Here is a 19,509-nt window from a genome sequence, read left to right on the forward strand (position 1 = left end):
TTCTGCGTCACGTTTGTTTTGTTTGATGAAAACTCTTATTTCAGGTCCCAGGGATTATCCAGTAGAAAATAGGTTGAGCATGTGACTAAATAATAAGGGAGAATACTCATATAGTAAATTTACTAATATCATAATTTACTAATATAAACGTGTGGGGATTGTGCAAATCCCACAGTAATTAGTTTTAAATTGGTTTTATTCTTTAGTTAGGGTATTTATAACGAGCTGCCAACTTGGATGCTGGAGCTAGAATCAAACCGCAGTATTAGCAGAGATGAATCTGCATAATGAATGATATTAATTTGTTCATTTCATAAATGAGGTTGGCGGCTTATGAGAACGGGTGATAAATCAGGAAGAAAAATGGAAAGTCTTTCTTTGGACCGTAATGATGCACTGCGATCATTTAAATAATCTGCAGTTTTACTAGTGTACTTTAATGCGCAGTAAGTACAGTACTGTGTTATATTCGCATTGGACGAACTGTATGCGTGTATTTCAAACATCAACCAAGAGGGGGCAGCATCATCTTGATTGTGACAACAAGTCAAGTATCGGATATAATCATGAAGACTGCGGTACAGAACTGTAAGAGAAAACCCAAAACATAATAAATGGGTGTTAGTTAGTGGATGTATTTTTTTATTTGTTTATTTATTTATTTTAAATTTCACTAGGGATTGTGTGGTTGTGTGTGTGTGTGTGTGTGTGTGTGTGTGTGTGTGTGTGTGTGTGTGTGTGTGTGTGTGTGTGTGTGGGTGTGGGGGGGGGGGGGTATAGGCGTATCCTTTTTTTTCATGTTACTGCATACTGATGATGAAAATAACTTATGCAATCCGTAGACAGAAAACGGAAGCAACGCTGGGAACGTACAGTACAGTTATGTAACCTTTGTAAATTATCTAATGATGACTCACATCATGAAATAAGAACAGGTCATCGTGTACACTGCTTGATAGAACATCTGGAACAGTATGTGCAAGAGTGGGGGTGGTACCTTCCTCAAAGTTTGCCACACTGAGTCATCCTAAGATGACAATCACTTTTTTTTTTTTTTTTCCACGGTCCTTTGTGACAGAGTCGCTCAACTCATTTTTGTGTGAAGGCGTTTTTCTGCGTGAAGGCTGCGGGCAATATTCACATCATAATAACATGTTATTCATATAATACATCTATAAACTATAAACTCTTCAAAATTCTGAATATGTGTGAATGCGGTTGTGAATGTTTGTTTGACTACATTATATGTGCCCCTGTGATTGGCTGGTGCACCTCACCTCATCTCATATAACTCAAGAAAACGGATGCCTGCTATATATATTTTCAGAATAAACAATGAAGAAATTCCTGGATAATCATTTGTGAAAGTTAATTACAAATGTTTTCAAACACACCTAACAATATTTTCTGTATGCATTCACGATATTTATATGCAAGAATAAACCTTGAGACTTACAAACGAAATATGCGATGGAATTAATTCTGTAGTAGAACAACTTGAAGGCACGGACCTCAGAATCTGAAAGATGTATGCAGTACTGTTTATAGTTTTCCCAAAAGTGGTTGTACTTATGCTGGTACATAACAGTACATGGATGTGGATATGAATTGTGTGGAGCAGTTCACAGTCTAATATGAATCTAACAACATGAAAATCATGTACAGTACTGTATTTCAAAATCTAAATAAAATACATAAACAAAATACATAAATAACACTTACCAGAAATTCTGTTTATTAAGTGCCATAATACAGACATATTTGGCTTCTAAAAGTGTTTCTGACACACCATTCAAAGCTGGCATCATTGAGCGCCTCGGATGAATCTAAAAATCTGATTAATCTGTTTAAAGAACAGTCCCTTCGCTAATATTGTTTACGTTACATGGGCCAGATTCTCGAGGCTCTGGTCCCATTAGATTTATGGGCGTGGCAGCACATTAAGCTGAAATCTGTTTTGACTAACAAAAGAAAAAAAGGTGAACCTTCAAATACAGGGTTGGAAACGGGCTAGCCGAGGGTAATGATTCAAAACGAGTGTTGGGAATAAATCAACACAATGATTAGAAGCAGTCTGTTGGTGCTTTACGCTGACTTACAGTCATTGGGTTTGTCTTGCTGTATTGTCCGTTTTCTATTAAGCTTAATTTGCTGACAAATTGTTCTAATGCAAAATGTCTTGATGACGCATTGCACCCAGGCCCTGAGGTAGCAAAGCACACCCAAACCAAGGCACTCTTCCAGTTGATTAATTAAGGAACCCGGATAGGTTTTTTCCCTTAAACTAGGTCCTAGCTTGTTCGTTCCTGTTAAAAAAAAATTGCACGTACTATGACATAGTTGAAACAATTGATTTCATCCATACAGAGAAGCAAAAGTGCGTAGTAAGCAGGTTGCGGCAGAAATGGTAATGGAACCAGAGCTTACACATTTTTGGGGAATGTGGTCTCACTAAGGAATGCAGGTGTGTGTGTGCTTGTGTGTGTGTGTGTGTTTTTTTTTTTGGGGGGGGGGGTGATGTCTTCAAAATCCTTCATTCGCAGACCCTTCTTGTCAAAGGGGAGAAGAAGTCAAAGAGCCATCAATCCTGATTGACAGCTTCCTCTGATAGCAGCAGCTGGCCAATTTGTTTACTAATTCTCTGTTGGAGGAAGCCTTTTGTTTCTTTTGTAGGCGACAACTCATCTCGACCTTTTCCGGGGCCCGTAATATTCCCGCATTTACACTGACATCACGTTGTGTCCATTTTTATTAGAATAGCTCAGTTTCAACACACTATTTTACTGATACATATTTCCATTAATAATCATCTGTTTTTGTCCTTCAATTTATACTCATACCACATCTCCCACAATAGAGTATCACAAAGCTCAGATCTGGGTGTTACTTTCAAAATTGTATCAGTTTAATGGGTAGTCACTTGTAGTATTTGTTCATCATGCATTAACAAATGGTTATTGTGATTTTTTTTTCTTCGTTGGTATCAATAAGTGCCAAGCCACTGCACTTTCAAAGTAAAAGTAATGCCCACTTTTTGCGATAAGTGGCATTCCACAACGGAATTAAAAACGTCGCAAATGCACAAATGGGTCCGTGTGAGAGACAACTGGCGTCACTGCGAGATATGGAGCCTGACTCACCTCTCTGCAATAGTACCGGCACCAGCGGCAAAAAAAAATTCCAGATGAAGGATGACTCATCCTTACCACCCACATTTTCCCCTATAAGTCAGGATTTATCACATACAAACACGGTCATGACCAGATTATTGTAATAAAATGAAGACAATATGATTGGTCTTCATACTTTGTAGGAAAAACAATAAATATCCATGTGGAAATGTAATATTCACTTACTCCACTGTAGGGCATGTTCTAAACGTCAACTATCTTAAGTCACTGAAAAGAAATGAATAAGTGAACAGTGGATAGCTGCAACACAAGACAGAGTCAACAGACCTCAAATGTCCCTCTTGATTGTTCATTGTCCTGAACAAGCCTTCCTATTCTCTCTCCCTCTGGCTTGTTCCTGCGGTTGTCTCATTCCGTGAGATCAGATTGGAAAAGTCCAACCATGATGGTAATGACGATAACAGAAAGGAATAGGTCATACTTTTTGATTTGGGGTTTGTACATTGTTGGCTATTTCCACCGATTCTATTAAAAAAAATGCACATGATCCAGGAAACTACAGTAGATACAAAATAAAAGGTTTTCATGATTTAAATAAAATGACATATTTTCAAACTTGTTTCCACCATCAGTACTCCCATAGCTGTTTTTATAATGTGTATGTGTGTGTGTGTGTGTGTGTGTGTATACATTAATTTTAGAATTTCTTCATATTATTCATTTAAAGGGTCTAGGAGCAAATTTTTGGCCTTGGAACGGATTAGGCCATTCACATGTTAGAAACGGCCTTATTTATGAAAAACTCACATCACGAAATTTTTCCATGATGAAATATTTTCATAGAGGTATCACTGTATTTCTTTCTTCTTTTTTTAACAAAAGAAACATACTACAAACCAAAAAAGGAACAAAAAAAGAAAAGTTTAATCTTTACCTGTAAATTTTGATTGCTGTGAGTATTTATGGGAACATAACCATGCGATAAATAAATGAGCATTGTACCATGTACTCTTTATAAAAACAAACACATTTTGCTTGTTAGGGATTGAGTAGCGCAGTCCAATTTATGACAATCGTGTAATATGATATGATATAGTACTTATTTTGTTTGCTTATACATCCTGTAATCCGATTTTAGATGTTGGTATGTGGCTGCCTACCGCAGCAAATTGAATCAAAACTGTTAAAAACACACACACACACACGCACACACACACACACACACACACACACACACACACACACACACACACACACACACAGTGCCTCATTAACAATGGATATGTAAGACTTTTAAAACTAAATAAAACATATCCTCATAAAGTTCATCCCAAAATGCCTGCAGCCTCTCACAAAGGTGAAGCACTTTGAATGATTTTCTGTTATGAGCCATCAAATTTGTGGTATTTCAGTCCCCAACAAATATCCTTGGTATTTTGTTAACAAAGATGGTACTGTAAACAGCCTCAAGAAATTACAGTCCTTGACCTTATCTGACATGATGAAAAAAATCAAATCAACGGCAATGTTTCTGCTGTGACGCTCCCCATATCTTGAATGAGATCTTTTAAGAACACTGCGTTAAGGAATTAATACATTTTCGGGAGGAAACAAACCAAAGTTACATAAAGCTACTCTCAAGAAAGTCATGAGGTTTGGCTATGTTTTATGAGACACTAGTTGCGGTCCATTATGCTTATATTCAAGCAAATTCATGTGAGGGCCATTTACTGTAAGAGATCGTCCGAGGACACAGGGACTCACATTCATGACCCCTGTTCAATTTTTGGCAGGCATTCCATTTTAATCCTGTCCAAGTTTTTGTAAACCGATTTAAAAACTCCTTGTTGAATTCCATCCGTTTTCCCACATCTAAGGACAATTTAGCGCATCCAACAAAGCTATCGTGCATGTTTTTGGAACGTGGTAGGAGGCCGGAGAAAACTCGCGCAGGCTCGGGGAGTAACTGCAAACTCAGCACAAGGGAAGGCTAGAGCTGGAATTGAACCCAAACCTCTTAACTGTGAGGCGGACGTACCCCTGGGGGTACTTGAAGGAACTTCAGGGGGTGCTACAGGTTTTAAATAAAACAAACAAGCAAAAAATTAATTGGTAAGAAATCATTATCGAAATAATCGCTACATGTAAATATAAGTTCATGAAACAAATTTTATGTTTAGGAGGTTATTTAATTTAATTATTGTAAAAAGCCGGATTCTTCTCCATACTAGAATGGTTGGACCCAACTTGTCATGTGCCACCTCTCGTCACCTGTCGAGTTAGTGATCTCTACTATGATCCCAAAAGACGACACTTTGAATTGAATATTTTTCTGTGGGCAAATATTTATTCATAATTATTTATTTTTAAGAACAGGTATGACACATTATATCGACTACTTTTCGAGGGACAAATGTTAAGAATTAAGATTTTTTTTTGTGTGAACAGATCTCTACTGTAACCCCCAAACAACACGCTTTATCTTTAATAATTTTTCTGTGGACACATTTTTTTTTTTTTTTTTTTGACACTTTACATTGATTATTTTTTGTGGAAATTTTGTGGAAAAACATGTATTGAAAATGAAGTTATTTCTTTTTGATAACAGATGATCCAAAAGAGGACACTTTAGGTTGATTATTTTTTGTTAATACAAGTGAAGTTTGAAAGGGTTTAAAGTTTAATAAACAAGACACTGATGGCATGTTTTAAGTCATTTTTTAAACCACCTTCGTTAAACCACTGTAGTACAGCGACTGTGCCCCAGTAGAGCTTTATGCTTCGCAAAGCCGCTGACAATTCCACTGGCGTGCTGGGATGAACACAAAAGAAAACGGTTTCAGCCACCTAGATTTGCACAACCCCTCTGATTTGGAGCAGATTATGCAACTGCAAAACATGTTTTACGTAACTGGGGACGGTTATGCGCTGGTCTGAACAAACACTTTGTCCCCAATTTAAAAATTTCATTTGAGCCCACCGTTTACGCTTGATGTCACGGCAGTGGCTTACACGTTATGAAATATGCTTTATAAAGATATGACGCTCGTCTTCGCGGTGGGACGTAGAAGCTTGCTCGATCAATGAAATCGCGTTACAGTGAGAGCGGTGCTCGTGCGGGAGCCATTAACCATCATTCGTCCATCCAAACATCATATTCTACCATCATCTACCATCTACCATCATTTGACCCTCATTAGGGTCAAGGGTGAGCTGGAGTCTATCCAACTGATTTAGCCGACCGAGATGATATGATACAACCACATCTTGTATGTTTGAGTAGGTCATCATTTTTTTTTTAAATTTTACTGTAATCTTCACCTGCATTTTGGGTCGGTTCTATTTCAGGTTTTATTGTTTTGTTCGACTGACAACCCTCTCTTTATTTGGGGTCCGCAACAAATTGTGAGGCACAAGTATCACTGCCACTTAGTTATCTTTTTGACTTTTGCATTGTCAGATCCAAAACTAATTGTTGGTCAGTATCGGGTTAATACAAACCAGAAAAGAAGACAACTGTCAAATATGAACACATACACACAGTGGGGGGATAACTTACATTGTTTTGTTGGTCCGACATTCGTCATTTGTCAGAGCTCCGCCCCCTTTCGGTCCATCATTTTTTTCAAGCCAGGCGAAATCGTAATTGCTGGTCCGTCGGTCCGTCAGTGTATTTTTGCCTACCCTTCCGTCACCAGTGGAGGGCGGAATTCGACTTGTTTTTTCTACTCCGTCATTATAATCGTCGGTCCGTCAGTGTATTTTGCCCACACTACTGCCACCACTAGAGGGCGAAATTTGACTTTTTTTTTCTGTAGTTTGTAATTTGTTAGTTGCTAGTCTACTTCTATCTGCACTCATTCAATTTAGTGTTTCTGTTTTTGTACTTACACTTAGAACTAACACCTTGTCTTTTTTTTATTAACCGGGATGAATGAGTAAGTCTTTTTTTAAATACAGGAATCTATATTTTGTGCTTAAACAGAGAGCTTGAGTGTTTTCACTACCAAAAAAGAGAATCTAAGTTTTTTTTTTTTTTTTTTTGGGGCTAATGCGCTTCCCTGCAACCATGTGTGGCTTTCTATTTATGTGCATCATAATTTGTATAATAATCTGTTGTAAATAGAAGGACATAATATCAATGCTTCATGCTCATTTTCATTCAAAGAGTAGTTCTGCGTGGACCTTCTCATGGTTTTGTTTCTTCTAAGAATACTGACAGGGTTTCTTTAAGTAGTTGAAAAAAAAAATGTTCTGTTCTGCATTAACTTCATTTATGTAAAGTTATTTACTTTTCATCTGTGTGCATTTCGTAAGCCCAGCCCAGCCCAGCCCCCATCCCTGAATGATCAAAAGCGGTTGCTTTGGCAACAGTGTGACGTATTTCAAAAGCTAAGAATAGACTCGCTCAGAGAAAAGCAAGGATCTTGGCTTCACTTATATATATATATATATATATATATATATATATATATATATATATATATATATATATATATATATATATATATAAAACTTTTTTAGCACTCACACGCTCCTTGTTTTGAAAGTGAACAAAATGAGTCATAGCCTATTTATAGCTCCACTAATACATTTGTCCTGTCCATGAAGAGAGAAAGTTTGACGTTGTGTCTATTCCATCACAGCTGCATAAATAAAGATGAATTGAGTTATGTAAATGTGTTTTGGTCTAAGAACATTAGCGTTTGTGTGTATGTGTGACTGCATTTGTTTTTTTTCACTTCAAAACCTTTCAAAGAAGTTAATCGCAATAAAGTAAACTTTTATGACTGAATATGGGCAACACATGTCAAGTCATAGCAAAGTCTAACATTACAAGGAAGCCAAATAATTCTTCAAAATAAACGATACTTTTGGTACAAGTAGCTTATGTCATAAACGACCTTGAAATGCTTTTATTTTGAAGTCTCTCCCTGAACGTCAAAATCTATCCTTGCTCGCTCATGATAGTGACACAAATATAATTAAATTTTTTGCAGGCCTAAACAGCGAGTGAAATTTACGAGAACATTGAAGCTATTGTGGTGAATTTCCTTAAAACTTGTAGTGGTTATGGCCCAGCTGCTTTTCAGGAATTTGCCGAAAAATGAAGACCTCTTAGACTCAGGCATCTTGATTACAAAAATATAATATAATAATAGCTGGTTCCAAGATGGCCCTCCACATGGCCCTTTTGTTCTTCATTTGAACCAGTTTATCTCCTCCTTTACTACTCAAATTACATGTCTGTGGCAAACACTCATTGGTCAAGAGGTCAGGGGTCCGCATTCAGACCCAAAAGCAATGCCTTTGTTTCCATGTCTGACATAAAATTTACACTGACAAAATCTACTGCAATGAGACTCAAAGAAAACACTGAAGAAATCAACAAAAGTAAATGAACATTCCAAAATACACCACTATTGATTTAAAAATGTGAAAATAAATTTTAAAAAGGACCTGGGATACGTCTGGGGGGAAAAAAAAGAAAACGTAAAAATCCGTCTTTGGCATTGAATGCGCTAATGGAGAAAATAGCAGCGAATACAGACAAATGGGTGAGATGTGCTTGTGGCACAGTTGGCTATGGACTTGCGCCCAGGTTTGCGTAAGTTTGTTTTTATAATTGGCACTTTCAGTACCTGACATAACAGACAGTTGGCTGCAGCTCATGAAGGTTATCACATTAGGTAACCCTAAAAAGTAGGCCAAGCCGTGTCTAGTTCACACTGGGTTGTTGCTGCACAGCGTTCCCGCTGCAGATTTTACAAGCGTCATCGTTAGGAAGTAAACACGATCGTTGGAGAGTGAGGGCAAAACAAGAAGATGCGAAAATCAGACATTTATTTGGACAGAAGTGAGGCAGAAAGAGTTTTCTCAGTGACAGGGACAGGAAAGTGACTCATGGCGCTAACCTTCTTTCTGTGATCGGCGAACTGCGTCAGCCACCCTTTTGCCCTTTTCCAAAAGCTCCTGGTCTATTTTGGGGTGGAAATTCACTCCTGCGGGGTACATGATGTATCATGCCCTTAACTGTCAATTTAAGCATATATCCAAATTCTAAATCTGTCGGCACTCCATTGCCTTTTTTTTTTTTTTTTTTTTGGAAAGGGAATTAAAACTCTCTCTCTGTCTGGTTTATGGGTTGTGTAACACCCTCATTGCCCAATGCTGCAGAGGAGACGCTCATATGAAAAAAATGTACACGGCCACATTACAAGAATATAAACCATATCATTTGCTAACCATAAATAGGATTATTATCGGTAAAAATTGTATAAGTATACTTAAAACTGTATTGTAACATTGTAACGTTGACAAAAGGAAAAAGCAATGTAAACCAACTTTCAACAACTGTTTTTTTTAGAGAATTTATACAGGTTAAAGTGTTGTCTAAGCAGAAAAAAACCCAAGCGCATGAAAGTTCATGGAAAAAAAGATGTCAATGCATAATTTATACATTTCACATGGCAAAAAGAAATCTTTTTTCCTGGGGTCATCCGTTGCAATTTTGTCATACATTCTTTCTGATGGAAATAATGACGATTTAAATGATCAGTTTTTTGTCATTTATCTTCTCCTGCCAAGGCTGCTTGAGGATATCAAATATGCGCCAACCAGTCATTTGGGAAACTTCAGAATTTCCCAATAGCCACCACGCCTTTGGCTGTTACCTGCAGAGAGGGTTTGATTTCATCTTTATTCTTGTGGTTCCAGTTTCAAGTGGTGCAGTATATCATGTCTGCTCTGCTGTTTTGTTTTGTTTTGTTTTGTTTTTTTACATAAATTGAGGACAGCATGAGAGCGTACAACAGATGTGAAGTATTGCGTCAAGTACTATGATTGACTTTTTAAAAGTATTTTTTTCTCACCATGTCATTATTTGCTAACAAATTCACATTTACAGTAAACAATATGAAATCCACGCATCTTTGTTACAGTATCTCCAAATTGTGAGTTCATTAGGCTGTCTTCATTTGGAAAATAAACAAAATTAAACTGGGTTTTTTTTCTTAAAATAATGGTTTACTTTTGACAAATACAGGTCCAGTTAAATGTTTTGAAACCCCCTTTTAATTCTTTTTTATCATTTAAACATATCCTGTTGTTGATCAAAAAAGTATATGTTTTATAATCAAGATTCTTCAAAACAGCTATCAGATATGAATTTTCTCAGTCAGTTTTATGACGCTTTATGACCAGAATGACCTTCTGTTCAGATGTGCATTTTCAAGACACATTAACTTGAATTTTGCATCTCTTGAAGTATTTGAGAGCATTTATTAATTGTATTATTTCTATTAGCATCGTGGAAATATTCATTTGAATTTTGTCTTTGCACAGTTTATAATAAAAGTTGAGGTTACCAATACATTTTACATAGCCTGTAACTTAGCAAATGGCTACATTTTCATTTTTCTGCTTTCATGTTGGAATATGAGTTTTTATTTTCAGAAAATATTCCATGATTTAATCATAGACTCACAGCAAGATGAAGAGTTCATGATTCTCCAACTCATTTAAGCCTAAAGCGCTTTCTCTTCTGCTTTTGTTTGCTTAAAGCACACGTAAACATTACATCTTAAAGGAAGTCAGCTGACTCATTTTCGGACATGTTTTTCAGCGAAGACGACACACCGCCCGAAGGTTTATCCCCCCCCCCCACCCGCTCAAAGAAACACGGTCAATTAGGGGCTCGGGCAGAATGTCAAGAATTTCAGCTTAAACTTGATGAACCTCTTGACTTCCTCCACTTTGTTTCCTGAGCAGGTTCACTGACTTAACTCCAGACTAACTTATGATTTCTTGGGTTGATGCAGTAGAAAAACATTCCAAGCATTGTGTAAACATGATGAAATTCTAGACTCCCGATATTATTATCAAAAGTATGCCGTGATATTCGATACCTGTGATGAAGATTGACACAATGTGTCATGTAAAAGGCAGCGTTTCTAAAGAAGCCTATGATGCAACGCTGAGCTCTAAAGTGGAGCTTCAAGTGTTACAATTATTTCGTAAGGCAAACGGATCCGTGATGTAACTGACTTCCTGTTGCGTAAAGCAAACAGCCACTATGACCCGAAAAAAAAAAAAATTGCCTCGTAAAAAAAACTCTGCTGTATTCTTTCCATCTAGGAATTTCACTACACCTACTACATCCGTACATTTGTGTAAATAACAGATTGAAGAGGACAACTAGGATCTTTACTGTATTTTGTTTACCTATGAACTTAATTATTCGTCACTGATCCTGAGGATTTACCAGCCTTCAAGCTAACAAGATTTCCCTACCAAACATAATTATTCGGAAAAAAACCATCACTTGAAGTCTTTATGTCCTTATGTTGATTATTTTTGCGGACAAATATTTATTAATATTTAAGTTGAGGATTTCTTTTTGTGAACAGATCTCCACTGTAACCCCAAAACAGGCTGCTTTATGTTTAGTATTTTTCTGTGGACAAATATTTATTTATTATGATTTCTTTTCAAGAACAGGTCTGACACTTTATGTTGATTATTTTTGTAGACAAATATGTATTAATAATGAACTTACATTTTGTGAATAGATCTCTAATGTAATCCCAAAACAGGATGCTTAATGTTGATTTTTTGTGTGTGCAATTTTTCTTTTCTTTTATAACAACATGTCTGACACTTTTAATGATTATTATTTTGTGGAAAAATATTTATTAATAATTATGTTACTTCTTTTTGATAACAGGTTTCTTCTTTGATCCAGAAGAGGACACTTTAGGTTGATTATTTTTTGCTGACTAACGCAAATGAAGTATGAAAGTGTCTCAAGTTTAATAAATCAGACACTGATAGCATGTTTTTTGTTTGTTTTGTTTTCACCCAAAAATGCTTTGCACTGGTAAGGGTATTTGGCTGAAAACATATTTCACAGGGGGTATATGATAGAAAAAAGGTTGAGAACCACCGCTGCAGCCTATGTGTCGTGCCGAGATGTTTTTCCTCCATATATTTCTGCTGACCTGTATTGCAGTGGCGTAACATTGCTTCATTATGACGCGCTTCGGCGGAGGGGGAGGAGTCGCTGAGGTCATATGACAACGACATCTGCTATTTGCGGCAACTGTCGGGAGCTACGCAGGCCGGGTGAGAGAGAAGGAGGGCTTATGAAAGTGGTCACTTTTGAAAGGCGGTCCCACAGCGTCTAATTTGCACACAAACGGGGCCCCGGCTGGTTCACTCGAGGATAAAAAACCGTCCCAAGCTGAACTCCGCGTTACAAATAAGCCGCAGCCCTCTTCCAAGTGGAGCAGAGTGGATGAACAGCACGGCTGGATAATATTAAGTCACATCGCAGAGCAGAGAGCATCTGCAGCGAGCACACACAGCGCATCTTCTGATCACAGGTACACTTTCTATTTTCTATTTTTACGATTTAAATGATTTTATTTTTTTGTATAGATATTTTCCAATCTTGTTTTTAGTCTACCTTTTGTGAACATATAGTAAAAGTTTACGACTCAGTTCCACTTTTATTATTATTTTGTTATTTTGACTAGATAGATAGATAGATAGATAGATAGATAGATAGATAGATAGATAGATAGATAGATAGATAGATAGATAGATAGATAGATAGATAGATAGATAGATAGATAGATAGATAGATAGATAGATAGATAGTAGGCTCGGCACTAAGCAATAAAATATGACAGCGATGCTGCTTTGGGGTAATGGGAAATGCCGTAGTCTGCGCTCGTCTGAACACTGCACAGGGATCAGCGTGTTCCCGTCAGAAGTGGGTCGGTCCTCCTGTTGGCGGAAGACCGGAATTTATGTCTATTTAAAGGCCACTGTGCGATTCAGATGAGAGTACGCTTTCGAAACGTATTCTGTTTGTGGGTTAAGCCAAATGAGAATGTAGGTCAAAGTCATGAAGGATAATATAACATTTTAAAACGCGTTGCGCCATAGCATCGGCTTAGTGTTAACACCAGGCGTTGCCACATATTGATGATAAATGGTACAAGTTGCTCCCATTTCACCGGAGTAGTGCGTTGTAATAGTGTTACGTAATATTGTGTTGTAATGGCTCTTGCGTAATCGTTAAATCCTTTCATTGTCTCCTTCTACCACTAGGTGGCACTGTTGCTGCGGTTTGGCCTGAGATTTGATTGAGAATGTTTGAGGAAGTGTCCCGCGAGATGAGCATGCAGCAGAACGTCGCTACGGTCCGTCCACTGGAATGCTCAGGAGAAGGAGTGGGAGCACCTCTTTCTTTCCCAGATAATACCATGTCCATCCTGACCTCCAGCAACCTCTTGGCCCGCTCCCTGCTGGGCCGCAGCACCGCCGTCAAGCGCAAGGAAAGTCCCTCCTCGTCCAGCATCCGGCGCAAGCGTGAGTTCATCCCGCTTGAAAAGAAGGACGAAGGTTACTGGGACAAGAGGAAGAAGAACAACGAGGCGGCTAAGCGTTCACGGGAAAAGCGCCGCGTCAACGACATGGTCTTGGAGAGTCGCGTGCTGGCCCTACTGGAGGAGAACGCTCGCCTCAGGGCGGAGCTGTTGGCTCTCAAGTTCCGATTCGGTTTGGTGAAAGACCCGTCCAACGCTTCCATCCTGCCGCTCGCCACGACTCCCCCGCACAGCCCTCCGAGCGCGACTCCCCACTTCTATCTCCTCAACTCCCCATCACCACAAACCAACAACAACCAGATGATTGGGCGGGGCTCCGGGCGAGACTGCGGCAATCTGTCAGAGGACTCGGGGTTTTCCACTCCATGTGGATCCAGTGTTGGAAGCCCAGTCTACTTTGAAGACCACCTCAGTGACCATGAGAAATCCTCACCTCACAGAGCAGAGGAAATCACCTTTGACCTCTACCACTCCTCCACTGACGTCCAGAAGGTGGACCACGCCGAGACGATGAAGAACCTCCCCCATAAGCTTCGTTTCAAGACGCCCAGTAACTGTGAAGCCGGCGATGCCGCAGGTGACCCCAATAGCACTCGACGCAGCCCGGCCCCCCTCACGGTTGAGGCTCTGCGAGATTCCCCTAAAAGCCAAGAACCAATGAGGAGCAAAACAGGAGAGGGTCACACGGGTGTGTGGCTTCCTCTTCAGGGCGATGCAGGCAAGAGGGGGAGACAGTCCCCCCAGTACGTTCCCTCACCCACAAACTTCACCCTGCAGCCTCCTGCTCAAGGACACACCGAGGTCAAGTATCAGCACGAGAACAACTACCTGAAGTCTCAGCTGACTTCTTTGAGCAAGGAGGTGGCTCAGCTCAAGAAACTTTTCACAGAGCAGCTCATGGCCAATCCTAACTAAGAAGCCCTTTTGTCAAGAAAATGTTGCTTAAGGAGGACATTTTACTCTGAACTCAAACCTCTAACAATGTGATGTGTCTTGTTTTCTGAATACTGCATTATTTTGTAATGGATGTCTATATATTCCTCTTGTAGCCTGCTGTCTTGTTTGCACGCTTCCGGCATGGAGCTTAATGTTTGTCGCATCAACAATGTCCTCCCGTTACAGCGGCTTAGAACAGAAATTTGTAATTGGGGGGTCGGTGAAGGCACTTTAGGGGGTACGTGAGATCTGAACATGGTTTCTGCAGGTATTAGCAAATCCTACTTCATGCTTTTTAATGACAGGACAAGTGCATTTTCAAATTGAGAGCAAATTAATTGGAACATGAGGACATTATATTGCAGCGACTTTTAAGTTTTATTCAGATGCTCATTGTTATTGGTGATGCAATTTTCTTGCAAGTAAATCAGATTACGTTACATGATCAATTTGCTGGATGAATTACACCAAGAGATACCACTACAAATGTAGTTCAACAGCTTAAAAAAAAATCTAAAAGTGTTGACGCAGCACCTGATTTTTTTGTTTGTTTGTTTGATGCAAAATACTTTGAGGATTGCCAAATTGCTGAACCAATATTTCACATATTGAAGATGTTTGCATTGCCTAAATCAGTGAATGTACAGCAAATAACAAATCCCCTCCTCAAAAAAACTGTCAAATCACTAATGCAGGACTACATTCATGTCTATCATCCATGTGCACTGTGAACTGAAGACTGAAAATAGCATCACAACATCAGACGTTTTCAAAATGCATTTTCGTACATTGTGAGCTTGCGACGTCATCTGATTGCAAGAGTTTTTGGGCTATTTACTTTCATTGTAAACAGATAGCCGATAAGATGGTAACTAGCACACAAAATCTCATGTTTCTTTCCATGTTTGTTTGTTTTGTTTTGTTTTGTTTTCAAGCCAAGCAGTCGAACACTGTTACTGTCTGTTTTTATCTCTTTTCATGCCAAGTTTGAAAGGTGTCTGTGTGGTTTCATTTTGAAAATAAACATTTGATAAAGTCACTCTAAGTGTATATTCATGGCTCCTTAATCAAGTCCATCGAGACCGTTGTAAATGGAAGACTGATATATTTTCAACTGGAAATATGTCTAGTACGTTGAGTAAATTTGCACGCACTAAATGCAAATCACAAAATTTATAACAAAATTAATATTTGGTCGAAATAGTTCATCCTCAGCTAACGTGATGTTGAAATGTGTCTTATCACGCCTACGGCAACAAATAGTTTTTTCTGGGCGCGTCGGATTTTGTTTAATTGTCCAGCAGGGAGCAGCAAAGACAGTATCATAAGCCGATATCTATTTTCAGCGGTTCGTCAAATCCAAATCGTCGATGAGAAGCCAGTTCTTTTATTAGCAAGTTAGTTGGCGTGGTTCAGCGGGTTGGCACGTGTATTTTTGTTATTTTGATTATACTCATCCAAAAGGGTAATTAAATGAGTTTTAATTGGATCTGACTTCAATGTTTTCAACTTATGGAAAGTGGCGTTTTTTATCCCCGTGAAAGCCGAAATACATGCATTTGTCCAACATTTTTTTTTTTTTTACTATTTATTCTCACCAGTGTCACTTGGTAAGCTGGAGTTGAAATCCACTGAGTTGACTCTCAATTAGTGGCCCGAAAATATCATGGATGTAATTTTATCAGCAGGTGTGAAAACTATATTATCTTTCGAAATGTATCGCACGATGTTGTGGTGGAATGCATATGCGACAGATGCTGCAGGTGTGGAGCGGCATGAAGAAAGGAATGCGATTTATTGAAGCCACTGCAATATGTTACTACTCACGACTACGTAACTCTCACAACCCCCTCTTTCCCCCAATCTGTTGCCCCCCACTGCCCCCACCACCATCTTTTTTTTTTTTCAGTGAAAGGATAAAGCCTGTTGCTAGGCAGACAGTGCGACAGTTGCTATGGGAACGCTTGCAGACAGAGCTGGGGGTCTGCCAGGGTGGGGATAAGGATGGGGTGCAAAAAAGAAAGGCATGATATAGAGACAGAAAGAGAATGTGTGTTTTTATGGGGGAGGGGCATCTATGATCACACTCAGCCAATGCTTTACCTCCTTCAACGCTATTTGTCTCCTTCATCCATGGAGGGAAACAAAGAGTGACGTTTCACATGATCCCTTTTAAAGATCCCAAATTTACAGTAAATGCGAGCCGGATTCCAATTTGTAAAACACATACATAGAATATCTTATGTGTACACAAAGGTCTAGTGAATTCCTAATTATTATGCAGCCAGAATTGAAGATAAACATCCAAAGTTTGGTTAGAGCGTCATGTGAGGAGGTCAGAACTAGACTCGGAGGAAACTAGACTCGAAAACTAGACTCGAAAACTAGACTTACAGCATTATATATATATATATATATATATATATATATATATATATATATATATATATATATATATATATATATATATATATATATACAGTATATATATATATATATATATACAGTATATATATATATATATATATATATACAGTATATATATATATATATATATATATATATATATATATATATATATATATATATATATATATATATATATATACAGTATATATATATATACAGTATATATATATATATATATATATATATATACAGTATATATATATATACAGTATATATAAATATATATATATATATATATATATATATATATATATATATATATATATATATATATATATATATATATATATATATATATATATGTATGTATGAAAAACTCACACACTGGCATGCAAAATCTATCCCTCACATTGTCCACTTCAAATATGTTCAGTGTCCACAAAGCGGTTTGTTCTCAGCCCCAATAAGCCGAGCTTATATATTTATATTTATATTTAAATTTATATTTATATATACAGTATATATATATATATATATATATACAGTATATATATATATATATATATATATATATATATATATATATATATATATATATATATATATATATATATATATATATATATATATATATACAGTATATATATATATATACAGTATATATATATATATATATATATATATATATATATACAGTATATATATATATACAGTATATATAAATATATATATATATATATATATATATATATATATATATATATATATATATATATATATATATATATATGTATGTATGAAAAACTCACACACTGGCATGCAAAATCTATCCCTCACATTGTCCACTTCAAATATGTTCAGTGTCCACAAAGCGGTTTGTTCTCAGCCCCAATAAGCCGAGCTGATCCCACGCCTGCGGTGCAGTCATGTTTGATAGCCGGTCAACGATCGGGGATGCTTCAAAGTCCAAGTCCTCGGTTATACAAAGTAGAGTTGTTGCACCGTCACAAAATAGTTTCACACTCTTTGTGCGAGGGATTTCCACGCCGGCCAGCATGGCGAACATTCCTGCTTGGAATCAAGCTGAAGCACAACATGGGCTTTGATAGCAGCTGGATGAATAAAATGTGGAGGAAAATGAACAAGCGCTGAAAAAATTGTCAGGCCAGTGATAATGCTAAATTCGTGTTACCTCTAGCAGGTGCAACTTTAGCAAGCTAAGAGGTAATGTTTTGATGGCTGGTTGGGGTGCCGTCTTATTTATTTCTTTATTTATTGATTGATTGATTGATTTTTGTCTATTTTTGCTGTAGCAGGCGCCATTTGGATTCAGGTTTGGGCTATTCTAGTTCTAGTTCCTAAAAAGGGGGATTGGTGGCTTTGATGAAGTCAAAATTTTCAGTCGCCGCTCTAAAAAGCCACGCTCACCATTGTCAGATTAGTTCACCCTAAACTGTCATTCTACCCAGCGTCACCTGTCAATCACTTGAATACTCGATTTAAAAATATGTTTTTGTTTTCTTCTTTCAATCTAAACCATGACCCCATGGGAGGACAATTATGCCCATGAATCTTTATATTTTAAATATTGTTTGTGATATTTTTCATTGCTGTCAATCACCTGGAACCTTTAGTTAAAAATAAGTTTCTTTTTTTCTTCTCCAGATCTTAGTTAGGACCCCATGAGAGGACAATTATGTCCACATAGCTTTATAATTTCATTATTTAATTATTTTTTGTTAAAAAATGTGTTTTTAAGCATATATATATATATATATATATATATATATATATATATATATATATATATATATATATATATATATATATATATATATATATATATATATATATATATATATATATATATATATATATATATATATTTATTTATTTATTTTTTTTCACCAACTAAAAATGCTTGCCTGTTCTGGGGATTGGTTGAAAAAATATTACACAAGGGGTGGTAGGTACATCAGGACAGAAAAATACTGACGTCATCAAGAGCTAGGGAGCTGATTGGCTGGGGAAAAAAACAGTCTCATAGCAAATCTATCTTAAATTACATCAAGCAGCAAAATTGATGCTGATGGCTGTGTGCAGATTGAATTAACATGGTAGCTGCAGTTTGAAATATGAAATACTGTAACACGCTTTCAGAATTTGGCAGTGAATGTGGCTGGTGCAACGTTTCACTGAGATTCATTTCTTGCCTCGGCGGCTCATCTCGGCAAAATCCATGTCACCAGTAAAGCAGGTCAAAGCAAGAACACTCCAGAGAACTATGAATGCATGCGAATGGGAATCACACTCAAGTCTGGCAGTTTTGTGCACCCTTAGTTGACTGTTAAAACTTATTGTTCGAATAAAAAAAAAGTCAAGTTGAAATGATTGTTGACTTCCCTGCATTCCCTGACTTATTTCTATTCAGAAGCAAGTTTGACGTGTCCAAGCGCAGTTTGAACTGACAGCATGTGAAGGCCGTTAGCCCCACCCATTACATCCCCTAGCCCCGCCCCTCTTAGATCCCTTCTGCAACGGGATTGGAAGGCGCGGAAATAGGGGAGGGGGCAGAAGTGGGAGAGAAACAAAAAACGTGACTAGGCACCCAAAGCGTCCTGTTATGCAACAACTGACCT

At 37.5% G+C, this 19,509-nt stretch overlaps 1 protein-coding gene across 1 annotated transcript; it reads left to right on the plus strand.

The window, feature by feature from the left end:
• The first annotated feature begins 12,240 nt into the window (after window positions 1-12,240).
• On the plus strand, window positions 12,241-15,500 carry nfil3-6 (nuclear factor, interleukin 3 regulated, member 6). Its single transcript, XM_088437630.1, has 2 exons — window positions 12,241-12,514; window positions 13,248-15,500. The coding sequence occupies exon 2, from the start codon at window positions 13,289-13,291 to the stop codon at window positions 14,438-14,440; it is 1,152 nt and encodes a 383-aa protein (XP_088293756.1). The 5' UTR covers window positions 12,241-12,514; window positions 13,248-13,288; the 3' UTR covers window positions 14,441-15,500.
• Window positions 15,501-19,509: the final 4,009 nt, after the last annotated feature.

Source organism: Hippichthys cyanospilos, chromosome 16 (genome assembly GCF_059441005.1).
Source record: "Hippichthys cyanospilos isolate Australia breed blue-spotted pipefish chromosome 16, RoL_Hcya_1.0, whole genome shotgun sequence".
NCBI classification, from domain to species: domain Eukaryota; kingdom Metazoa; phylum Chordata; class Actinopteri; order Syngnathiformes; family Syngnathidae; genus Hippichthys; species Hippichthys cyanospilos.